At 38.8% G+C, this 25577-nt stretch overlaps 3 protein-coding genes across 5 annotated transcripts in view; all 3 read left to right on the forward strand.

Annotated features, from left to right (window-relative positions):
• The window catches only part of LOC116324174 (rho-associated protein kinase 2-like), a 38005-nt gene extending 21180 nt beyond the window's left edge, over positions 1 to 16825 (forward strand). Inside the window, exons 18-34 of one of the 3 annotated variants that reach the window (XM_039598873.1) lie at positions 285 to 445; positions 1837 to 2021; positions 2479 to 2548; positions 2720 to 2823; positions 3350 to 3536; positions 3970 to 4063; positions 4312 to 4397; positions 4647 to 4835; positions 6026 to 6191; positions 7204 to 7271; positions 7364 to 7452; positions 8943 to 9021; positions 9150 to 9414; positions 10032 to 10302; positions 14750 to 14825; positions 14964 to 15225; positions 16171 to 16825. In XM_039598873.1, the coding sequence (XP_039454807.1) occupies positions 285 to 445; positions 1837 to 2021; positions 2479 to 2548; positions 2720 to 2823; positions 3350 to 3536; positions 3970 to 4063; positions 4312 to 4397; positions 4647 to 4835; positions 6026 to 6191; positions 7204 to 7271; positions 7364 to 7452; positions 8943 to 9021; positions 9150 to 9414; positions 10032 to 10302; positions 14750 to 14825; positions 14964 to 15225; positions 16171 to 16184 (2366 nt within the window). In that variant the 3' untranslated portion in view covers positions 16185 to 16825. Of the gene's footprint in view, positions 1 to 284; positions 446 to 1836; positions 2022 to 2478; positions 2549 to 2719; positions 2824 to 3349; positions 3537 to 3969; positions 4064 to 4311; positions 4398 to 4646; positions 4836 to 6025; positions 6192 to 7203; positions 7272 to 7363; positions 7453 to 8942; positions 9022 to 9149; positions 9415 to 10031; positions 10303 to 11061; positions 11154 to 12596; positions 13733 to 14749; positions 14826 to 14963; positions 15226 to 16170 lie in introns of those variants that run through there. The other 2 variants (XR_005608362.1, XM_039598874.1) reach the window with 2 other exon arrangements.
• A 3455-nt stretch (positions 16826 to 20280) lies between these two features.
• Positions 20281 to 21649, forward strand: LOC116324158 (leucine-rich alpha-2-glycoprotein-like). The gene is made up of 2 exons (XM_039598430.1): positions 20281 to 20377; positions 20532 to 21649. Exon 2 carries the CDS (start codon positions 20534 to 20536, stop codon positions 21530 to 21532), a length of 999 nt encoding a protein of 332 aa, XP_039454364.1. The 5' UTR covers positions 20281 to 20377; positions 20532 to 20533; the 3' UTR covers positions 21533 to 21649.
• A 569-nt stretch (positions 21650 to 22218) lies between these two features.
• LOC116324157 (leucine-rich alpha-2-glycoprotein-like) lies at positions 22219 to 23578 on the forward strand. Its single transcript, XM_039598429.1, has 2 exons — positions 22219 to 22410; positions 22486 to 23578. Exon 2 carries the CDS (start codon positions 22492 to 22494, stop codon positions 23494 to 23496), a length of 1005 nt encoding a protein of 334 aa, XP_039454363.1. The 5' UTR covers positions 22219 to 22410; positions 22486 to 22491; the 3' UTR covers positions 23497 to 23578.
• Positions 23579 to 25577: the final 1999 nt, after the last annotated feature.

The raw sequence follows: 25577 nt of genomic DNA on the forward strand, positions 1-25577 counted from the left end.
GGGACTTCTGCTGCTTTTAAAAGCTGTTGAAGAAACAAATGAAGGGTAGATTGATGTTAAACATTACTGACAAATAATTCTAGTTCATTCCCAGCAGGTTGACAGAAAACTCTGAACAGACTGACGTTTAGATTTGCTGCTGATTGTCCCTCTCATGCTAGTCCATTTATTTCATGCCACAAGCAAGTTTACTGAAAGGCAGCAATGATTTGGCAATACTCCAGTGACGAGTGCAGTGTAGATTGTCCTGCTGATGTCTTTCCTTGCGATTTCCTTCGGTTCAGAGATGGAGTGCACCCTGCAGGAGGAGCGCAGCTTGAAGATGCAGGTGGAGGGAAAGCTGCTGCAGCTAAAAAAAGACTACTCCATGCTGGACTGTGATTACAAGCAGGCGCAGAACAAGCTGGATGAATTTAAGACACAGAAGGAGAAACTTTCTGAAGAGGTTTGTCCCAAATGAAACATGAACGAAAAAGTGGTAACTTCAGACATTGTTTTGAAGAAATGATCCTACATCAAATATTAAGAGTTTCAAAGTTTCCCATTTTAGCAATCTCTAAAACAACAACCTCACAACGGCTCTCATTTACTAATGGCGTGTATGCACAAATCTGTTCATGAATCGAGCACACAAACTTTTCATACACAAATCAGTATTAATATTTTTAGATCTGAAGTTTTTTTGTAGCATGAACAAATTTACAATATTTCTGATCATACATACAAACAAATGGCCTGGCTGTTCTTGGAGTTTTAAGCATAAGTCTTTAAAATGAGTACTGCTGCTACTACTACTTATTATTGTAACCCTTATTCTTATTAATGTTATTATTTTTTTGTTTTTATTACTACCACACCACTTTTGGGTCATTATTTACAGTTTTCCAAATCCATAAGCCACAAAATCCTCAAAAATAAAATAAAATACTAAATAGAAAGGTTTCTGGTATTGCTTGTCTTATCTGAAATGAGCTTATCTTTTCATTGCAAATGACTTCCGTCATTTCTGAATATCATCACTTACACTGTCATTTCCTGGCACTAACCCACAGATGCTATTCATTTATTTATTATTATTATTATTATTTAATATTTGAGGATTAAAAAATGTTTTCTCACTTGTGCCACAGCGAGCATCTCAAAACCTTTTCCTAAACCTGAAGTTTCTCTTTTGTTTTCTTTTTTTTTTTCCACTTTTCATAAATCCAACAGTACTTTTTTCGTACACACTCGTTTTTTGCACAGGATTAGCACTTATACATAAATTAGGGTGTTTAATCCACTCAGCAATGGCAACTGTGGAAAAACAAAGCAAACCTGAACAGAATGGATAGAATTCAACAAAGTAGCAAATAAAGGAGAAAATCTGGTTGCATTGTGTGCAATGATCATGACTACAACAAGGAAGGTGTGCCATGGAAAGAAATTATGCCTTGCAATTCAGGATTCAGTAGGTATTATCATCGTTATAGTATGTATACTATGTGTATAATAGTCATCACATTGCTTGACGTAAACTTTCAAGACTGTCGAAATTTCATATTGTGCTTTTACTCAACGAAGAAAATTTCATTTGGGGGTAAAATCATATTCTGCACCTGGCTATGGCTTTGACTGAACAAAAAACATTATCACAGACTTAATATCTACATTCTATGGTGATGAACAAGGAAAACTAGGTGGGTGAGCAACGGCCTCTTGTAATGAGCATGTGATTTTATTTTCAAGCATTTTGTACAAAGTGGTGCTCAGTTGTTCTGAAGTTATACCCTCTGTGTCTAACCAACTACTAGTAGGATTAACCACAGCTTTGCATCCCTGCATGTGTCTTTGCAGGTGTTGCACCTGACCTCACGTCTGGAGGAGGAGATGCACAAGCGGAGTATGAGCCAGAGTGAACTGAAGATGCAGAACCAGCAGGTGTCTGTGCTCCAGTCCTCTGAGAAACAGCTCAAACAGGAACTCAACCAGCTGTTAGACATGAAGCAGATGCTGGAGAAACAGAACCAGGAACTACGCAGGTCAGACACATGTCCACATACTGCATACTTGTTCATTTTAATTTCAGTATATACTGTAGCTGCCCTTAGGAAGTATTTAATACCACATACAGTTTTCATACTGCTTTTGACCCCTCTATATTGCAGAGGATTGTGCATCAAAATGCCCTGAAAAGCATGATGGCTCGCTTTATGCAGAATGCAACCACATGCAATTGCACAACTTGGTACTTTTAAAATACAGTGTACTAGAACGTACTAAATCTTTTTCTGGCTAACTAAGTAGGTAGTATGAGTATTGGACTGCACCCATGATATCTAATGAGCATAATATGCATATACAAATATAGCAAGAGTATTAGTGACTTTAATGTTGTTGGCAAGTCTCATTCATTTCCTCTGATTTAAAGACATTGCTTTGGCTCTGGTGTTCAGTTGGCCTGCAGCAATGACTGACAGATTTCTGGTCCTGTTTCAGGGAAAAGCAGGAGGCTGATGGCCAGCTGAAGGAGCTGAAGGACCAACTGGAGGCACAGCACTGTTTCACAGTAACTCTTTCTTTTCTTTTCCTTTTTATGCATGCTATCTGCAAACAGCAGTGACAGCCAAATCACTTCAATTGTACATTTAAGGGAATTGGCTTTCCCTAGCTCCTCACACGTTTACTCTGTAAGTGTAATCTAAAAACTGATTGGGTCTACATGTTTTCTTTATCAAAGACCCTTTACAAGACGCAGATCCGTGAGCTGACGGATGAGCGTGATGAGAAGAATAAGCTGTACGAAGAGGTGCAGCAGCAACTGGCAGAATACCAGGAAGAGAGGTAACTGTGGCTGCTGTGCTTTGATAGGTCGACTTTGCATTCAGTATAAAAACACTGTAAACACTTAATCACCAGATTAGTATGAAAATTGACATAAGCAGCAAAAAACGAACCATTCAAACTTGCAGTTTTTAAAGTGGTAGTGGCAGTTAAATACGTGTATCTCATTTCCACAAAATGAATTTTATCTGTACTTTAAGAATATAACAGTCCTCTCAGATTAGTGTCATTTCCCTTGTTCAAATTAATCTCAGCCAAACAGAAGGACACGACCTTTCACAGACTGAATGAAGCTGAACCAGATTAGCAGCTGTCCCAGATGCACTCGAGCCAAACATTATTGTGGACAAATAATGCTTTCAAATTCAGCAAAGACAAAAAGGTCCCAGAAATATCAGTGCATGGTAGCACTACAGGCTGTTGATTTATAGGGTTTAACAGCAGGGATCTTCCTGTCTTTCTAGGATTTATACAGCTCTGGTAATTAATAAGATAATGGTAATTCATGCTCTCTTTCCCTCTGCAGGAAGTCACTGACAACCCGGCTGGAAGAAAGCTTGACCAAAGCAGACACTGAGAAGTTGGCTCGTTCCGTCGTTGAGGAGCAGTTCTCCAATCTGGAGAAAGAAAAGATCATGAAGGAGCTAGAGATCAGCGACATGATGATGAGGCACAAGCAGGAGCTCAGCGATAAGGAGGCCACCATCAGCTCGGTAAGATTGGCTCAAGTTTTGTTTGTTCGAACCAAAAAATGTTTGTTAGCTTTTTGGATGAAGTCCTTGCCTGCTGTTGCTACATTTTTTGTAACTTATGACCTTCTCAGAAAATCTATACACTTCTGTATACCACTGGTTGTAGCTAGAAACTCTGCAAGGTATCTTTAATGCCCTGGGAAATATTTAGTTATGTCAGTAGCAATTTACCCTCAAGACCATCATTTGTACAACCACTGTTACAAAACATCATAAACTATTAAGAACAATGAGAGTCACTAATGTTCGGCTTGGCTTTGTTCCCTTTTATTCATTCTGGAAAGCTCAAAGTACAGTTTGTTTTGAAATGAGTTAAAGTATTCTTGTCACCTGACTGCTATGCAGAGGATCCACTGATAACATCGCCTCACCTCTGCTCTATCCACCTTCACAGCTGGAAGAGTCCAATCGTACTCTGACGGTGGACGTAGCCAACCTGGCCAGTGAGAAGGAAGAACTCAACAACCAGCTGAAAGAAATGCAACAAAGTGAGCGTCACTCTTCTGTAATGAGCAACCGATAAAGCTAATTTCTATCAAGAAGTCATTTCCTCCAAGTCATAGAATGTGTGTTAAAAGTTGGCATTATTTATGCAGATAAAGATGTAAAATTGTCAGAAAAGTAGCCACTGTTGTGTTTATCGAAAAACAGAGTATTTGTCCTGTAAATTGGTAACCAAATTTCTGAAACATTGTGTTAAGAAATGTGTATGAGTTTTGATTTGCTATTTTTATAGACCTCCAGAAAGCAAAAGATGAAGAGAACTCTCTCAAAGAGTCCTTTGAAAAGCTGCTGCAGAACGAAAGAACGCTAAAAATTCAGGTGTGTGTCTGGGTGCCTACACAGGTCTGGAAAGTCTGCTACACTTTATTTTTTGCATGCTACTCTTGTGTCACATCAGTTGTTAAGAGCAATTTTCTGCTACAGGGTTGTGTTGAACTCTGGGTAAAAGTCACTGAAACATATAACATATTGCTGCAGGCTTTCCTGTTGAATTTACCAGATTTGTATTTATCATAAATGGATCTCTGTAAAAGTATATATTACATGATTTATTTTTTTTTCTCTCAGGCTGTGAACAAACTGGCTGAGGTGATGAACAGGAGGGAGAAGGTGCGGGGAGGCCACCAAGGCAACGACACCGAGGTGCACAAGAAGGAGAAGGAGAACAGGAAACTGCAGCTGGAGCTGAAAGCAGAGAAGCAGAAATTCAGCACCGCCATCGTAAAATACCAGAACCAGCTGGCTGAAATGGAGGCGGTCAGTACGCCCACACTCCCAGAAAATAAACACACGGCGTATAAGCAGATACATTTGCCAGAAAGAATCAGTGAGATACTGAGAGAGGCTGAATTTTGATTACTAATTAAAATTCTTACTGTAGAGAAGGAGACAGACAGACAGAGATACTGGGGAAAAAAAGACTTGGGATCACTGTATTTGCTAGAATTTCTCAATATTTCTCAAGCAGTAGTGTCAGCTAGGGATTTGGAGTGCTTTCTACAGGACCTGAGCTGAGACTGCATAGAAGATGGATGAAGCTTTATTACTATCTATTGGTTTGTTTACTTTTGTTTAAAAGCCTCAAGTTTACTATTATTTCCCTTAGCATCTTGGTTTTTTGAAGCCAGAAATGGCCATATTTGGATGAAAAGTGTTTGAGGGTTGGTCAGGATGGCCAATTCATAGACTTTAAAGTTGTATGGCACAGACACAAATACCTACTAATTAGTGGTAAATTCCCAAATAATACTCGGTGGATGACAGACTTGGACAGTTTTGTGTTTTTGTTCAGTTAACCACACACACGGAGACCAAAATAATCGACTGATTAATTGCATTTAAAATGCTTCCAAGGGTACCGACAGCCCAAACACAGACAAGAGCTCCATTTAGTGACTTTGTGAGCAGTACTGTCAATCAGTTTTGATGGGTATTGTCGGCGGCAGCATGGACACCCAACTTTGTGAATACATTAAGTCATGAACGAGGTGATGTAGGACTTTCAAATTGATATCGTAAGTGCATCCACTAGGAGGCTGAGGAGTAGCACTGGTGGCCATCAGTGTATTTATTTTAAAACAGTGGAAGTTTAACTACTAATCTCTAATCATTTTTATTTCTGCTGGAAACTTGGCACTTTCATTCTGCAGATGGACTCTTTTCAAGTCAGCTTCAGGTGGCCATTCAAGGAAGTGCAGCTTGATATGTTTTTTTAACTTCATGTAAAGATGCCATGAAATTGTATGACAATATTGTATGGACATTTCTCCACATAGATCAAACTGAAAAAATATGCGCTTTTTATTCTTGGAAGAACATATCTGTAGTGTAATGACTGTGTTTCTAATTATTTCCCTGATATTCTGCGTTGAGTTAAAAGCCTAATTAGATTGATAATGCAGCAAGTGAAAAAGTGGGAGCGACTAACAAGCTGTTTGTTTATTTAGCTGATGGCAGAAGAGAACCAGATGCGTCTAGATCTTCAGATGACGCTGGACAGTAAAGAGAGCGACATCGAGCAGCTGCGATCCCAGCTCACATCCCTCAGCATTCACTCTCTGGACACCACAAGCATCAGCAGTGCCAACGACTTAGACTTAGAAGGATACCCAGGTAGACCCTTCATCCTGCTGTCATCATCACAAAGATTTGCTTTAACATTTATATTCAATGTCCGAAAGCACTTCTTTATACCTTTCCTCGAGTCCTTTCTTTTTCCTCATTATGCCTCTTCCTTTTCATCCCATTCATTTCACCTTAACTTCTCTCTTCATGGTCCGGTGCAGTGCGCATTACTCACTCTCACACCTCAGAATCAATGTCCTTCACCTACCAGCGCACACACAAATCCGTCTGCATCGACACTCGGCCAAACCTTCGTTCGGCTCACGCTGTCTTTGGCTCTGACTCTGAGGACGAAGAAGAGCATGATGGGCGTCAGGAGCGGGGCCAAACTCCCCTGGCCCTTACCTATGAACCGTCCTCTGAGCCTGAAACTGACCCTGAACCTAGAGGTGACCCTGCATGGCAGTTCAAAGCCAGGATGTGGATTGAAACTAAAGCAAAGCAATTTTTTGAAAGAGCTTTTTACAATATTTATCCATAAAATTATGGATGCGGGGTTCATTTTCTTCCTTAATTTTAGTGAGTTTGGAATGAAATAACTCCAAACCCTTGCCTGACACCACGAACCTGTAGCTAATCCCTGTACAGTTTCTCTCTAATCCTTGCAATGCAAACACGCACAGCTTGATGCAGCACGGCTTTGCTGAAATTTATTCCACTACAAAAGATTTGGAGAGTGAAGTTGTGTGTGGAGTTCTACTAATAATTAAGTTTCTTTCTTTTTATATCTCTACTATGCACATGTTATGTTTTGGAATTGCAGTTCCTTAGAAATCTTGTAGTTCTCACGTAATAGCCTGTTGCTGTTTCTCAAACCAGAGAACAGGACATCCTGTGTCTTGCCCTTTTGTATTAGCGAGGAATAATTTTCTTTCTGAATGCTATCTTCTTAAAGAAAGTACCACCAAAGCCTAAGAATGTTGTTTTAAGTGATTCACGCAATTTAAAGGTTTTTGTCTTTTGTATGTTAACACCTTCCTGTTTTCCCTCCACTCATTAGACTCCTGGCTGGAGGGCTGGATCTCACTTCCTTCCAAGAACACCAAGCGATTTGGTTGGGACAAAAAAGTAATGAATCCACCAATATTTCTTGCATTAAAAAAAAAATAGCTTGGAGTCATTTTCCGCAGATTGAACATTGTTTTCCATTTCCTTTACAGTATGTGGTCGTGAGCAGTAAGAAGATCCTGTTCTATAACAGCGAGGTGGATCGAGAGCAAGCTAACCCTTTCATGACCCTGGACCTTGAGTGAGTCATTAAAAGCACCTTTTAAACACATTACTAAATACTAACTTTACTAAATAAGTAGAACTTCATGTACCTCATGAATAAAATTAAAATTTTGACAGGTTGGCACCAGATTAAAATGTTAACACTCACTATAATTTACTGAGTGTTAAGACAAAGATTCACATCCACAATCCATCCAATATAAAGTGGCCTGGTATCCCACACTTTGTGCCTTGTCTTGCATATTGAGACACTGATTGACTCTAGTTTTAAAAACTTAAAAAAAGTGCCTTTTGTTGCAACGTTAAGTCAGTCTTCTAACTTGTGAAGAAAGCAGCTTAACCCTCTGAGGTGATCATCATAACTGTAACCTTTGTCAAATCCCACACTTTGGGAGAGCAGCACCAACCACTGTTAGACAATGGTGCTTTGCAATATCATACTAAAATAAATATCTGAATCCCAAATAACTATTGGGATCATCTAAAATACAACACTGAATTTGACTCAGAAAATTTTTTTCTTTTTTTTTTGTCCAAATTAAAAAAAAAAAAAAAAAATCATTTTACATTTTAAGTCACCATCTTTTCCATCAAATGCTCCACAGAGAGCATGGTGACTCACCGCAAAGTCAAAGTTGTGCAGATTTTTGGTGGAAAATAATGGAAATTACCATAGAAAAAATCAGCTCAAATAAAGACCACAAAACTACTCAGAACTGCACAGAGCAGGTGGAAGACCAGTCATTTTTCACTCCTGAAACTCAAAGTTTGGTGGTAAATGGTAAGTATTTGTATAGCGCTTTACTTAGTCCCTATGGACCCCAAAGCGCTTTACACTACATTCAGTCATCCACCCATTCACACACGCATTCACACACAGGTGATGGCAAGCTACATTGTAGCCACAGCTGCCCTGGGGCGCACTGACAGAGGCGAGGCTGCCGGATACTGGCGCCACCGGGCCCTCTGACCACCACCAGTAGGCAACGGGTGAAATGTCTTGCCCAAGGACACAACGACCGAGACTGTCGGAGCCGGGGCTCGAACCAGCAACCTTCCTATTACAAGACGAACTGCCAACTCTTGAGCCACGATGGCATTTCAGATAGAATGTTAAATGCCACAGTTACAACACATCTCTCAATACTGTCCCACTTTATGCCACTTTACCTTAAAGAGATATGGTTACCCTGATCCAGTCGTTGTCTGGAAGTTAAGGTGAAACTAAAAATGATATATGTTGGCTGGTTGTTGGATTCATCCTCTGGGAATAATCAATCTTTGCAATGGCAAACAGCAACATAGGTATAAGCTAAAGTCAGTGTAAACAATGGGATTTGATAAGTAATGCAAGACAATAAAAACAACCACAACTGATCTGTTGTTGCATTTCAAGTATTTTTTTCTTTTCTTTTTTTTAATAAATTTGAATCACTCTATATAAAGTAGGTTTCTCATACTGGGTGGGCATTAGACTTAATTTCTGCATCTCTCTCCCTCTTCCAGTAAGCTGTTTCATGTCCGACCTGTAACTCAGACTGATGTGTACCGTGCAGATGTCAAAGAAATTCCAAGGATTTTCCAGGTAATGAGTTGAGACCGTCCCAGTTTCCTTCTCTTTATTTTCTTGCTTCCATGGACTTTCAAGACAAAACTTCCTCTGTAACTTTACGTTTTAGTTTTAATTGTATTTGCCGCCTTCTGTCTCTCCAGATCCTATATGACAATGAAGGTGAGAGCAAGCGTGAGCAGGATCCTGCAGCTGAACCCACGAACTCTGGTGATCGCGCCTCATACATCAGCCACAAGGGCCATGAGTTCATCGTCACCCTCTACCATTTCCCATGTAACTGTGAGGTCTGCAGCCGGCCTTTGTGGAACGTCTTCAAGCCTCCACCAGCGCTCGAATGTCGTCGCTGCCACACCAAGTTCCATAAAGACCACCTGGATAAAAAAGAAGTTATTATACCCTGCAAAGGTCAGCATGCTCACTCAGGATTTAACAGAAAACTTGATTTTTACAGTTGCGCCAAAATTACCTAAGAATCTGTACATAGTACATGCATTTGGGTTCAAACGTCTGGTTAACAAACAGCCCCAAAATATTAAAATTAATTGCTGTCAAAATTCAAAATAAAAAACAAACAAACAGAAGATTAGAATGGCACCATCATATAATAGATTTATGTATACATCATAGACTTGATATTCGGGTGGGACAGGTGGGTGGGTCCAAAGCTGTTCTTTCTTGTTCTCGCACACATCAGGGTATAATCCACTTCACACAGGTTAGGCTGCCTGGGTGGAGTGCACAACAGGCAGAAGGCAGGACGACCAGCCTTATTATAACTGCATTATTGTCACTAGGGCGCAATCAGACATCACACAAAACTTAAATGATTAAAGACCATTTAATGTCCCATCTACTGCATCCAATAATCACATTCTCAAGTCTACGTGTCTAAAAAAGATCAATGCTAAAGTGCATGTATGAAAACGCTGCAAAATCTAATCTTGGTCAAAAAAAAGGGAATATCTCTCTCTTAATCTTTTTTTTTTTTTTTTTTTTTTTTTTTTTAATAATCTTGTTAACAGTGAACTATGACATCTCCACGGCCAAAGAACTGCTCCTCCTGACCAGCTCTCAGACGGAGCAGAAGCACTGGGTCAGTCACCTCCTTAAGCGCATCCCGAAACACCCGACACTGAGTCCTCCCCCTGTGGCACGCAATTCCCCTGAAAAAGCACTCCATTCCTCTCCACAAGTTTCCCCACGACCTTCGCCCAAGAGCTCTCCTCGCATGTCCCATCGGGGCGCTGTAAAAATCCAATCCACCCGGCAGCAACCATCATCAGGGAAGCCAAGGTAAGGAACCCACAAAAACAAGTTTGGAAATTTTACTTTATTTTTAACTATAAGCTTTAATTTTACATACAGTCACAATCATCTAAAAATGTATTTTCAGTTTTTATTATTATAATAATAAAACTGAGCATGTTTAAGAAACTTCACCAACATTGACGTTTTAAGAAACTAACAACAGAAGTATAAAAATGCAATTTGTTCAAATATTTACGCAATAAAAATTATATGAGCATTTGCAATTTAAATGAAATAAATATGCAGCAAATGCTGCTTGTTATTTTACTTGACTAATCTAGTACTCATCAGGAGATCTTTTGTGTTTTGATTTGTGCTTTCTTGGCCTTATTCTCTTCTCATTTTCAATTGTCTGAACCTTTTCTGAGCTTTCGTTAGCATAAAAAATACCTTATTTTTTCCCAAACTGTTTGATTATAATGAAAAATGCAGGTAAAGGTCTTAAACACTGTTTCTTAACTACATTGTCTAGCTTCTGCATAGTTGAAACAAACCCAAAGCTCTGGCTGATATACAATATCTTGCTTTAAACTGACTTCTGAACCTTCTCATCTGCATTAATGATACAGCATTAATGCTCACACACAGCACTTCACCAAGCATCAGCAGTGACTTAACTGAGTCGGAAATGGCATCAAACCTTTTGTGGGAAAAACTAACTGTATCTGTCTTGTTTTCTGAGAACATTAATGCACTTAGTAGTTTGAACTTTCAGCCACACCCTAACTTGCTTTTGTCCTTCAGCACTGGCCCCATGCTCCGTATCATCCTCCACTGACACCCGATCTCTTCACCTCTGACCCCAACATTTCTAACGTCTCTCATGCTGGGAGACTGTAAGTAGCATAGCTTGGTGACCCTCTCCACCTGCATCGCTGCTGTGCCTATTAACCCACTCATCATAGTAAGCAGCGTAAAGTACCTGGTGAACGCCTAAGCATCCCTGATGCCCCCTGGTGCACCCTTCTGACAGTGGCATGTGTTGTCTAGCAGATTAACGCATCACTAAAGCCTGTCTGTTAAGGTACTCAGCCATCCAGGTCATCATAATCTAAGGAGCTTGGAAAGAAAAGCGTCTGGACTTTAAGTTTCTTGAGGACGTTTCGCCTCTCCCAATAGGACTCTCCCTAAGGAAGGTCCTGATAGACACTTCCAATAGGGCTTAAAAATCTGGGCCTCTCCACAAATTGCTCTTAGAACTGAAGAAGCTTCTCGGATGAGAGGCAAAATGTCTTCAAGAAGCTTAAAGAAGTCCAGGCACTTTTCTTTCCAAGCTCCTTGGATCACTAAAGGCTCTTTGACCACTAAAGGCGCCTTGAACCCTCATACTTGATGTTTCAGACTGTTTGAGTTTGACCTCAAAGACTGGAGTTGGGCATTGGATGATGACGATAATGATGATGATGATAATATGTTCTTCTGAAGAAAGTTAAAGAGAAGGGACAGAGGGTAACTGGACCTCTGCATGAGATGTGTGGCTTTAACGTATGAGGCATGCTTTTGTGTGATTTCCAAGTTTAGGGCTAAATGCAAGTCACCTCTCTGTTTAATCCTGAAGTTACAAAATGTTTAAGAAAATATCACCAAAAAGTAGAAATATTGGGGAAAATTCTGGTTCGACATGTTTGGAAGGAGTAAATCCATGAAATAATATAAAGGTTTTTTTGCTTTTAAGATGACAAAAAGTGGCTAGTTAGCTTAGCTTAGTTTAGCATGAACCTCAGATTATTTCTTTCGAGTATCAGTTAATGTGCAAATGAGCAATTATCATAATTTGTGGGATCAATATTTATTAGTAGGTTATATTCAAGTGAGATGGGTGCTAGTTGTTTGTCCCTGTTTCTTTCCTTTATACTAATTGCTATAGTTAGCCTAACCCTTTTCACAGCAGCCATTTTGACATGAAATAGCAAGGAAACACGACTGTTGCTAATCACACTAATTGAGGCTCTTTAGCTTAAAAAGAATAGAAGTAAAGTCAGTAGCAACACGTGTTTTCCTGCTGTTACATGTCTAGGAACGGGCGTCTTCCCTGTAATATTGAACAATTTCTTCAACTTTAATTTTTCTTTGGGCAAACATGCACACTAATAAATATAACTATCTGCCTGCTTTTTTCCCTGCATCTACACTTTCATTGTGTGGTTACTGGGTAGCTTCCTTGTTTATTAGTCTATGTGTGGATTTTGTGTGGGCGTGCCTTTGAAGTCCTGCCATACTGTTGGTAGCATACCAGGTTTTTCTCATCTTCTTTTTTGTATTTTCCTCTATCTTCACAGTTAACCCTGGGTAATATTTTCATCCGTGTGGAGTAATGGTGGTCTGGAAGCGGTGCCTACGTGTGTTATGTTTTTTCAGAGAAGACTGTCAAAAAAAACAAAAACACAAAAAAATCCCACAAAACACTAATATGGACAGAAAACTGGCTGGCGTCATGAGAAAAAGGATTTTTTTTTTTGTCATTTTAACAAAAGGAGAATCAGCACAGTCTTCCCATTTCAGTGATTCATCCGATGAAAAAGCATGTGACAATCTTCACGATTAAACTGCCCTATTTTCTTTTTAGTCATCATAATTATGACAAGACTATTTTCTTTTTCTCTTTGCGTTTGTAAAAAGATTACGCATGTGTTTGAACATTTGTATATACGATAAATATCTATATCTGTGTATCGTAGCACATAACGTGGAGCTAATAGTATATATAATTGTTTTGTTTCTATGACCACATCACACAGTGAATATGGTTGTCCTGTAAATGTATTAAAACGGTTTTATGGCTTCTTTTTGAGTGGAAAATGAGCCTTTATAAGTACATCTGTTATAACATACGGCAGAACAATGTGAACTCGACTGAAACAATGTTGTTTTTTTCTTGCGCTTCGTGACAATTATTGATTGTTCATATATGTTTAAAATCCCATGTGTAGAATTTTTGGGGTGATACATTAAAAAAAACGTAAAAAAAATCAAGACTTAAGCATTTCAATTAGTGGCTCTGGTGATGGTATTTGTGTGTTGTGCATGCCTATTATTTAAAAGTTTTCAAAATTTGTGGCATTGGTGATGTACAGCTGCTGCCTGATCGAGTCTAAAAGGAAATAATTTATATCGATTAACGTGGTGTGTGGAATCAAACCATATCTAGCATGTGACTGTTTTTGAGTTGTTAGTGTTAATATTAATGAAAAAGCAGTTTATTCTGTAATATATTGGTAAACAACAAAACTGTACCAAATAATTATGTTATTCTACAGCCATCAGTGTATTTAAAGTGACCATTTGTATTGAACCAGAATAGGTCCGGCTTTGTCTCGCTTCTACAGTATGTGGTGGTGAGCAGTAAAAAGCTCCTGTTCTATAACACTGAGCTGGATCGAGAGAAAGCGAACCTTTTCATGACCCCTGACATTGAGTGAGTCATTAAAAGCAGCGTTCAAAACTGTTATGTTCATTGACTAAGTGAGAAGTACTTTGTGTACCTCATGATGCAAAATACTGAAGAAATGAAAATTCTATCAAGCCTCAAAGGGAAAAGCTTTGGAATCTGCAAATGTGTTTTAATTCCCCTAAGTTTTATACAAAAACATTCACAATCCATCCAGTACAGTTTTACCAAATGCAACTTTGTCTAAAATGTAGAACATTATCCCAAATTTTAACTGGTTCTAGTTTTTAAACCTCAACATTGCAGGAAAAGACCCTTTTTTGTTTTTTTAAGAGTCTGCTTCTATCAACCAAAGCAGGTGAACCTGTAATCATCTTTTCCATCTTATGTTATACTCAACATGGAGCATGAAGAGTTATAGCAAAGTCAAAGCTGTGCTGGTGGAATATAATAGAAGCTGCTGTAGAGAAAATAAAATCTGCTGCAATAAAGGCCATGAAACTGCTTATAACTGCACAAAGTCGGTGGAAGATGAGTAATTTTTCACTTTCCCACAGGATAGTGAAAAATCATGTATCTTCACATTTTCCTCCTGTAACCCAAGAGTTACGCGAATGGAAATATGATATGAACGCATGAATGTACGTTGCTCTTATGTTTGTTGTAAAAGGAATCTGGGAAAATGACATCCATATAAAATGTTTCGTCCTTCAATTGATTCAAAATTTTAACCTCACTCACACATTTGCTTCTGATTACCCTCATCTAGGAACTGTTTGGAAGTTTGTTTGGAAATTTTTGGTTTTAGTTAATCATGTTGGTTGTTGGCTTTCAATTTAATCTAATAGTTCAAATAAATCTAAACAGAAAGACGACAGCAAAAATTGATGATTCAGTTAGTAATTAAATAAGTAATCTCAACTGACTTGATTTGCCAAATAATGGCATTTTCTTTACAATATTTTTAAATCATTCTTTACCTAAAGTAAAAGTCTTACTAGGTTAGCGCTAGACTTAACTTCTCCATCTCTCTCCCTGTTTCAGTAAGCTGGTTCGTGTCAGATCTATAAGTCACAGTGATGTGTACCCTGCAGATGTCAGAGAAATTCCAAAGATAAAGGTAATGAGTTGGGACCATCAGTGCTTTCCTTTCTTTCATAGACTTTCAAGACTCATGAGGCATCCTATCTTCAGTTAACCCATCTGCTTCAAGTAAATCGTAAATGTTGGATTTGCCTTCTTGTCTCCCCTGATCCAGTATAACAGTGAAGACGACATCAGGCATGAACAGGATACTCCATTGGAACCCGTGCCACATGGTGATCGCGGCTCCTTCATCAGCCACAGGGGCCACGAGTTTATCCTCGCGCTCTATCATTTTCCATCCAACTGTGAGGTCTGCAGCCGGACTTTGTGGGACTTCTTTAAGCCTCCGCCAGCGCTCGAATGCCGCCGCTGCCATGCCAAGTACCACAAGGACCACCTGGATAAAAAAGAGAACATTATTGAACCCTGCAAAGGTCAGCGTGCTCACTCAGGACTTCAGGGAGAGCTTGACTTAAACAAATAAAGATTCCTCTGGGATTTTTGAGTGATTTTATGTACAACCTGAATTCCAATAAAGTTGGGATGCTGAGTAAAATGTCAATAAAGACAGGATTCAATGATTTGCAAATCTCATGAGCCCATATTTTATTTACAATATAACAGAGAGAGTATATCAGATGTTTAAAATGAGGAATGTACTTCTTGTCTCATTTAAAATTCTAGCTGCTCAACAGTCCTGTGTCTTCTTTTTTATATTTTATGTTTCATGATGTGCGAACTTTCCATTTGTTGGCTTGAACTGTAGTGTCTCGCTGAAATATGTGAGGCCTTTCCTGAAAAAGACGCCTTCTGGATGGGTATATATGCCTTTCGAGATCATGGCTGCACAATATTGATTTTTAGCTTTGTCCCTTGCGCACAGAGATTTCTCTGGATTTTCAGAATCCTTTGATGATATTATGTAATACAGAAGATGACATATTCAAAGTCTTACGCCATTGTCCTGAAATTATTCCATAATTTGTGAGTGGATTATTTTGCATCTCTGCCCATCTTTACTTCTGAAAAATGCCTGTCTAAGGTGCTCATTTTATGTTAATTGTTGCCAGTTAATCTAATTAGTTGTAAAATGTTCTTTTCTTTTACTTTTCCAGCCCTTTGTTGCAATGTTACATCAAAGTGAGCTAATATTTTTTTCATGTTAAGCATTTGATATCTTTTCTCTGTCCTGTTGGGAATAAAATAGGACTTTATGAGATTTGCAAATCCTTGCATTCTGTTTTTATTTACATCATACAGAATCCCAGCTTTTGAGGAATTGGGGTTGTCTTTACACATTTAGCTAGCAAATGTGATGTGGATTTTGTGTGAGCATCCTGGGATTTCTCATTTCCTTTCTTGTGTTTTTCTCTTCACAGTGAACCCTGGATAATATTTCCATTCACATGCAGTAATGGAAGCAGTGTCTACGTGTGTTGTTGCGAGTGACAAAATCCAAATACTAATGTGGACAAAAACCTGCACAGAAAACTGGTGTCATGAAAACTGGGATTTCATTCAAGGAAAATGCACGCTGTATCCTTCGTGATTAATCTCATTTGTTTCCTGATCATTGTCATAGGCGTGTTTGTAAAGATTTGTATACACATTAAAAGATCTCTCTTTTTATCATACCACACAAAGTGTTGCTGTATATGATTGTATATTAGCATTTATTTTTATGATTATAAATCAGTACCACATCATCCAGTATATATGGTTGTCCTATAGATTTATAAATACAGTTTTAGGGTTTATTTTTAATTGGAAGGCGTTTTCATGAGCCTTTATAATTACAACTGTTATAACACATGCCAGAATAATCTAAACGCAACAGAAACAATGTTTTTATTCCCATTTGTGATAATCATTGATTGTTCATATACAGTATGTTTAAAATCTCAAGGTGATGCATTAAAAAAAACCTTTAATAACAATAACATAATGTATTGACAGCATTTCAATGAGTAGCTCTGTTGATTTATGTTGTTCATTGATGTCCGTTATTAAAAACTCAGAAACAGTAGTGATGTACAGCTGCTATCTTGACCAGGTCTTTAAAAGTAAATCAATCAATTTCAAAGAAAAAGGATTAAAAACAATAAGGTTTAGTATTTGATTTTTAAACCTTCATCTCACATTTGACTGTATACGAAATGATAGTGTGTAATTGGGAAAACACATTTTTTGCTTTTTTATTAAACTGCCAAACAGCACCAAAAAAAAAATAGTTGTTATAGTTGCACTGAAGCCATCTCTCCGTCAGTGGTATCACATCTGACTACAGCGTATTTTAAGAGACCATTTGAACTATACCAGAATAGGTCCGTCTTTATCTCACAAGTGCATGTGGAGTGAGTGGGCTCCACTGAAATAAATCTTTCAGAACAGCCTAAAGCCAACTGGCACTCATCATACATAATGTAATAGTTCATCATGTTGCCCAGATGCTAAAATCATACTTCATACTTGCAGGTCTAATCCATTCTGTCTATCAGCTGTGTGACTGTTCCGGTTAAATTGCAAATGAATGAACCCTGCTGTACAGGCCACTGAGGTCTCAGGTGGCATGTAGCCTCCTCCTGGTGTTTTTCTTCTCTTTCTCGTCAGTGCGCAGTTAGTCTTTTAAATTTATTTCCAGTCTTTAATTTGCAATTCAAAAAAATGAATTATTTTTGCCTAAAGCATTATGTAAAGTACTTTAGTTATTTATCCTACTTCACATTTCTCCAACACTTTTTCAGATAGAATTTCTTTTATATATTTTTTTATGTTTTAACAGCTTTTTTAGAGAGACTAATTACCTTGTGAATTAAGGTTGGGTTTTTTTATTGATTCATTTACTTTTGTGATTTTTTGTGTGTTTTTGAACAATGGGTGGAAAAACATAAGTAAGCATGCAATAGTCAATCAACTGGCTGGAGCACAGCATTCCTTTGACCTGACTTTGCTGTTTACTGCCTCTGCTCTTCCCTGTATATCTGCTTTATGAGGCTAGATTGGCAAGTGGACTTTTTTTCACACTCTAGCGTTTACGTAGATTTTTACACAAAACATCATTATTTCAAAATGTGACACTCTGAATTTGGCAACCTTACAAACTCTGGTAAACTCCAACCAAGTTACACAGCACAGCGTCTGTGAATGCACAAAACACCAAATCTTAAAGCAGGTGGGCTACACCAGCAGCCTACATCAGGTGCCACACCTACAAACAGGAAACTGAGGTTGCAGTTCACATGGGCTGACCAAAATTAAACAAAACGTTGGAAAAATGTTCCCTGGTCTGATGAGTCTTTCTTTTCTAACATTTGGACAGAAGCGTCATAATTTGGAAGAATAGATCCATCCTGCTTTGTAGCAACACTTCAGACTGGTGATGGCGGTGTAATGGTGTGGAGGATATTTCTTTAGCGCCAACTGAGCTGTTAGAATGGCCGGTAGCGGCTGGGTTCAAATAGGAGACTCAAGGCAGAGATGAGGTGCAGATCAACCACAGGTTTATTCACCAACATTAAAATACGAAACCATAACATGACATAAAACAATGTAGCCCAGTGGCGGGACACGGTGCCAGCAACAGCCTCTGATGTAACTGACAGCCCTTTACAGACTGCTGCTAATTGGCCCTCAAGCCATACCATTATCTGGCGTTACATAGTAAACATCTTATCTAATAACCCTTATTAATGCCAACCAATACTATAGGCATAATTACAATTATTAAAGCAAATGTTTTCCTGCTTGATCTACCAACTACAATCTACAATAAAAACTAATATGGCTATTCAACGCCCTCTAATATCACATGGTGCCACTGGGAATTATTAAAAAGGCACTCGGGATGCCTGGGGACTCTTTTGGCTTTTGGCCTTTTGGCAATATCAAGAGAAAATGGATGTAAGACTATCCTGTCATCACAATATTAACTTAGGGTATACGTTGTCTCTCCTACTAATTAGGTTACACATCAGGTAAGTGTTAAAGTAATGTTTTCCACCAACTTAACCAAACTTTCCATACTAATTGAAATTTCTTTTCCTAGGCAGACAATGACCAGCAACTGGAAGATTGCCCACATTTTATTATAAACCTAGAGCCAAATAACCGATAAAAACATAACAAACTTTTTGTATAAGTCCCCTTTTTAAAAATAAACAGATAAACACATGCAAATAATTTTATTATTTAGGAATGAAGAAGACCTTCGTTACATAAGCATCATTTAAACTTCACAGTATTGTTGTTCACATGTACATCCTTCTAACAGCACAGTGTTGTGCCATATCACAAAGCCCAAACTAGTTTAGTAATTAGTATTTACTATTACTAGTGAAGCCTATGGGTAAGTTTAATAAGGAAGAGCTATAATCACACATCTGACTTTTTCAGGGTGTTTGGTGGCTAATCTATGCTTTATATCACTTCTACTTTCCCACGCCATTAAACTCATTGCCGACCTCATTGGTTTAGTCCAATCATCTTTCTTCTTGCCTTCTTCAGGACAGTCAACCTCAACTTCGCATACTTTATATCTCACTGCTCCTTTGTCATTCTCCCTGCATACACTTCTGCAACCCACCTCCTCCCAAAGTCTGCCTCTCCCATGTTACTCGAGCTCCATCCAAGCCTCCATCTTTATTTCCACCACCAGCGTCTCGACCCCGGGGGTTCCTGCCTTCCGTCCTATCACAGCTGGCATTCTATTCAGCTAATCACTAAATAGCTTAATTGAATTCTGTTTATCAATTAATCATGTTCAATTCCTCCTAATGAGATCTCCCTGTTGAAATGAGTTCAATATACTGAAATGGTTGTTAGATCTCACCTCTGGGAAAAACATTAATTGCTCCACTGTTGCTCCTGGCATCTGTATGTTTCCATATTTTTAACATAATAATAAATAGCAGGCTGTTAAATGAAAAGAGGCTGTAATGTTTAAACAGTGAAGTATGCAAAATAATTGAATTTCAATGTTAGGTGTGATGTGTCCCTTAACTGGACACATGTTACAAACTATTAGAGCTGTTAGGCCTGAGTTGGCTGACTTTAAACTGTTTGCGTGACATATTTTTTCACTCCTGCTGATCAAACATTCTGTGTTGCTGATAAATATCATTTCAAGAAAAATAAATCAACCAAATTTTAGAATGCTTATTTTTACCCTTTTCACAAGCTCCCTCCCTCCTTTCTTCCTTACCTACCCCATCCCCTTTCCACTGTTTAAAAAAAAACAAAGTACAAATATTTTTTGTAGTTTCATTTTTTACTCAATAGTAACCAATCAGCCAAAAAGGTATTTTATTTTTTGACATTAACTAATAGACTTCAACAACCTATTTCAGGATCAGGAGTTTTTAGTAGAACTATAATATTTTATTCTTGTACTTTCACGTGAGGTATGAGCTACTCACTCTGTTGTAACTGCCTGTCCTTGACAAATGACTGTGCAGTGACTGGTCCTTGTTTACACAATAAGTAATGATTAGGTTGGGAGATTCGTCTCCACAAATGAGTAATTTGGAAGTTTGCAGTGGCGAATCTGATATAAGCAGCAGTCTGCAGATGGACACACATTCAACTGCAGTAAGTATTTTTTGTTTTTTTTCACTGTCATTTGCGTTTTCCATGTGCATAAACTGATTGGAAGACTTGTTACTTGTAGTATTGTTTTGTAGTAAATGCAGATGTAATAATTTCCTTGTATTTAACTCAGACTTCTACTCGTGTTCTTTTCTAGATATGAAGTCCTGGTGTGCCCTTGCTTTTCTGTGGTTGTCATGTTTCTGCCACAGAGCTCTTTCCTGCCCAGCTCTCTGCACCTGTTATCCCAGAAGAAATGAAGTGGTCTGTAATGAGGTTCCCCTGACAGAGTTCCCCTCTGACGGTCTCCCGGAGAACACCACCCTGCTGACTATCCAATTCACAAACATCACCTCCATATCTGAGGCCCATTTAAATACCATACCCAAGTTGCAAGGGCTCCATCTGTACAGCAATCACCTGCACAGCCTTCCCTCTCATCTCCTCAGGGGCGTTCCTCACCTCAACACTTTGGATCTCACTGGAAACAGGCTAAGCAATCTGCCTGCAGATGTATTCAGCCACGCCCCACTACAGAGCTTGGTGCTGAAGAATAACCTTATTAGAAAAGCTGATGCAGAGTGGCTTTCTTATAACAGCAGCCTGACCTGGCTGGATTTATCTGGAAATGAATTAACAGAGATCCCAACTAATTTGCTTCAGAAGCTGCCCCACCTGGAGAACCTTGACCTCTCAAACAACCGTCTGGATAAGATACCAGCAAATTCTCTGAGCCAACTGAACAAACTTGAGAGGCTAAGCCTGCAGAACAACAAGCTCGGCACGCTGAATGGATCTTCATTTCAGAACCTGCATAGCCTCACACATCTCTTCCTTACTCAGAATAAACTCAACAAGCTGCCCAAAAACCTGTTCCAGGGACTCACTCAGCTCGGACACCTGAGTCTGGATGAAAACCAGCTGAGCCATATTCCTCCAGGTTTGCTGGATGAACTTCACTTGCTGGAAGAGGATGGCCTCGACTTGACAGTTAACCCTTGGCTCTGTGACGGGAAGGCGGAGTATCTATGGAGGTGGCTTCACAAGAACAAGAAGAAGGCTTTCTTGCCAGACTCCATCACATGCGCTGGACCTCAGCCTCTAGCAGGTCGCTCAATAATATCACTAACAGCAAATGAACTAAACCTTCAGTCCTAATATTACTCCTGCTGGTCATTATCTAACATGAAAAGAAATCCAGTTCAGCCTGTCAGATTTTAATCACTGAAACATGATAATTATGTGACTATAAATAAATCTGATATAAATAAGAAATTCGAGAATTGTCTTTTTTATTTCATTAAATTTAAACTACAGTTCATGTTACATTGTTTTCTTGTTTAGATTTAAATGAGAAAGTCTGCAGTATTATCATGGATTTTATGTTGGCATTTAGCTTAGCTTCACACAAAGGAAAATAATCCGCCCACCAGAACATCTAGAGATCTCTAAATCCTCCTGTTTGTTTGTTTGTTTGTTATTTTTATTCAAACAATGAATGACATTTGTTGGCAGCTTTTTGGCCCAAACCAGGCCCACCCATTTTCAGCCTTTGTACTAAACTATAGTATTATCACCTGCTATTCTCGGGAATAGTATCGCTCTATTCATTAAACTGCTAAAACCAAAATGAAAATAAAGCGTGCATTTCCTAAAATTATTCCGTTAACAGGCTGAGTTCTTTAAAAGAAGAATCTCAAGCACCAACATACGGTTGTGAACTTGAGGGATAAAAATTAAGCCTAATGCCTATTTTTGTTACTTGTTTTTGCACAAGTTAATTAATAATGTATCACACATGTACCCTTGCACATTCTGTTCTTGAAAAACTGAAAAAAAAATATTGATTTATGTGTGGTAACATCAACTTACTTTTAGAAAGTACAGAAAACAGTAACCACTCACTTTGTTTGCTTGGTTTTGTTTGCCTTTTGCAACATTTTGTCCTGACTCATTGCTGGAATCAAATATCCTCAGAGTTGTGTAAAATCAAGTCGGTGATCAAAACCTGAAGGAATTTCAGCTGTGCTTTTCAGGTAACAACACATTTGTAATCACATTGTCACAGTTTTATTACCTGTTGATCTTTTACACTGTTGTTTTCTTCTCAGTGTAAGATGAACCTGTGGCTGCTTCTTACTCTCACTGCTCTGGCTGAATATGCTTACCAAACGAGAGGCACCCACTCGTGCCCAGATCTGTGCTCTTGCTCCTTTCTACCTTCGAGTGCAGAGGTGGTGTGCAGCCAAAGCTCCCTCACATATTTTCCTGCAGATGGTTTATATCCCAACATCACACGATTGTCCATCCAGTCCACAAACCTCAGCTTCATTACAGCCAGACATCTGAGTTTTGTGCCTCTTTTAAACCATCTCCAGCTGTATCACACTAATCTTTCGAGCCTTCCTTCAGACCTACTGGGTGCCATTCCTCACCTGAGTACATTGGATCTCACAGGTAATCAGCTGATTCATCTGCCCCCAAAAGTCTTCGTCCATTCCTTGCTCCGTAGTCTGGTGCTGAAGAATAATTTAATTGAAAAAGCTCATGGAGAGTGGTTTTCCGACAACAGCAGTCTCACCTGGCTGGATTTGTCTGGGAACCATTTAATGAGCATTTCAGCTTCTCTGCTTCAGAAGCTGCCTCATCTGGAAAATCTCGACCTAAGTCATAACCATCTGCAAGAGCTACAGCCCGACACACTAGAAAACCTGCATCACCTCGAGACACTAAACCTCGCTGGGAACAAATTGATTTCCCTGAAGCCTTCAACGTTTAGTCACAACCTGAAACTCTCCCAGCTGTTTCTGCAGGAGAATCAGCTCCGAGAGCTGCCAGTGACAATCCTCCAGGGTCTGCAACACCTTGAACTTCTGCTGCTTAATCAGAATCGGCTACAGTATCTCCCCTCAGGTCTGCTGGATGACAGAAAATCCTCTTTTCAGATGACCATAACAGGGAACCCCTGGCAGTGTGATGCCAACCTGGAGTATCTGTGGAAGTGGCTCACTAACCATCCTCAAAATGTCTTCTTTCTAGATGAGGTGGTTTGCGACGGCCCTGAAGCTCTGAAACATAAACAAGTTGTTTCTTTAACTGACAGTCAGCTTGGTCTTAAATAACAGAGACTCACAATTAATGATGTGACTGTGAAACAGATGTTTTGTATTAACTCTGGCAAATAAAACATGTTTTCACATATAACCAGCCTGTTTCTTGTGAGCTGTCATTTATTCCCCCCTTTGTTTAGATATTGTCCAGCCCACCGGGTGGCGTAAGATACTCAATAAATTTTCAGCCCAGAGGGCTGAATAGGCAGTATGGCTCATTTACTCAGTATATCCCAGCCAAAAACATGTTAAACCAAATGCATTCACTAATATATTCTCACTGAATGGATTTTCTTTAACGCTTGCTTTCTGTAAGATTTATAATCGCAGATTGAGATTAAGTAACCCAGGTTTTAAAATGCTCTCACTTCCATATTTTCATGAATAATCAATTTATAGTCCAGAGATTAGGACCAGAAATGGACGTCCTTGGTAGAAGAGAAGAGAAGAGCTCTTGTGAGATTCTCATGGTGCACGCTTGCACCAACAGCTCTGTCTCGCTTGTTTGTTGTGTTGCAGATTGCAGCATTGTTTCAGTTGTGCCCTTTTGTTTTTAATGATGTTGAGCATGTGGGAGTGAGTGGGCAGTGCAATGGCTCAGTCTTGCAGCTGACCTCTTCTGGATGTGTTTAAATATCTCCCTTTTTCTTTCTTTAGGTTTCTTTTTTTCTCTCTCTTTCTTTCATATTGTGTATGGGTATATATCTTCTGCATGCCCACACACCCCCATACTCACGCCTTGATCACAGTGAGTGCACTGGACTATAATTTATTACTTTTATAGCATATAAAACATTGGAGCCTCTTGAGGCTGTTACTTATGAAAATTAAACCTTGTTCATAAACGTTCCCCAGAGAGTGGAAGGAGAACTCAAATGGATTGATGTATGTCTTCCATTCCACCTCTTTGAATTGTACCCTGAAGGTTAAAGGTTGAGGAAGTGGGCTCAGTGGTTCAAATCCTAATTCCCTCTTATGAAAAATTCTCTCAGGTTGTGAGCAGGTGCATTCAACTCGACCTTAACAACGTCCCTTACTGTTTGTCTTTAATCTGCTTGTGCTTCTACAACCCACAGGCTCTGAGGTTTATAAGTGTGTGGTAGTGGTGGGCATTACTTTGCAAGGAAAAATGAGGATGAAGCTTTTCTAAGTGCTGATGAGCACAGAGGAATGGAGTCTGTCTAACTGTCTGCTAATGATGAACACTGAAGTCTAATAGATCACATGCGAGGCTTGGAGACAAGAAAATTACTGTAGCCTTTCTGACTTTGTTCTGCAATAATGGAGATGTGATTTTCTTTGATTGCTGCTAATTACCACATATTAGAACACATTACTTGGGATTAAACGTGCCAAATTTAAAATAACACATTATTTTATTTTTCACTATATTAGAGTTGCAGTCATTTCAGTGGTTTTTTTTTTAAATCGGCAACAATAGTCTTGATTTCTTTTCTTCAGGACGCATCAATAAACTAAAACAGCTTGTTGAGACTCACATTTTATTCTGAATTGAGCAAAAAGAAATACCTTGATTTTCAAAGGAATTTGTTTTTTGACTATGTACAACTGATTTTTCACATTAAATTGACAGAATAATCTGCTGATCTTTTGTCCTCTTTTCTATTTTCTTACTTTTTGTCCCTCTACAAGGAAATGAGGAAACCCACCTGATTAATTAAGTAGCCTAACATGCATGTGTTAGGACTGTGGATGGGAGCCAGAGCACTCTGAGAAACCCCACCATTTATATTAAATGGCTTCAGCTCTACCTCTGTAACACATGTTCATTAAAAATGCCATAATGTTATACGCTGATATATAGATACAAAAGCTGTCAACGTGCATTTTGCTGATAAAAGTTCCCTAGAAAGATTTATGTGTACAAAGTTGTATTACTACTAAGCAAATTTGACATGTAAATGATATTTTGATGTATTTCTGGCATGTTAACCAAAAAGGTTACATCACACATGCAGCAGTCATTCATTTAGAAATGTGTTTTTAATGCAAACGTAAACTCTTTTTGCTGTGGTTTTGATCTCCACCATTCAGCCTACTTAGTATCTTTTACTGTCTGCTCTTTGGTCATG

Source organism: Oreochromis aureus, linkage group 15 (assembly GCF_013358895.1).
Source record: "Oreochromis aureus strain Israel breed Guangdong linkage group 15, ZZ_aureus, whole genome shotgun sequence".
Taxonomy (NCBI): domain Eukaryota; kingdom Metazoa; phylum Chordata; class Actinopteri; order Cichliformes; family Cichlidae; genus Oreochromis; species Oreochromis aureus.

Bases quoted from the DNA above. Each gene is read 5' to 3' on its own strand.
- LOC116324158 (XM_039598430.1), top strand. From the start codon at position 20,534: ATGAAGTCCTGGTGTGCCCTTGCTTTTCTGTGGTTGTCATGTTTCTGC.
- LOC116324157 (XM_039598429.1), top strand. From the start codon at position 22,492: ATGAACCTGTGGCTGCTTCTTACTCTCACTGCTCTGGCTGAATATGCT.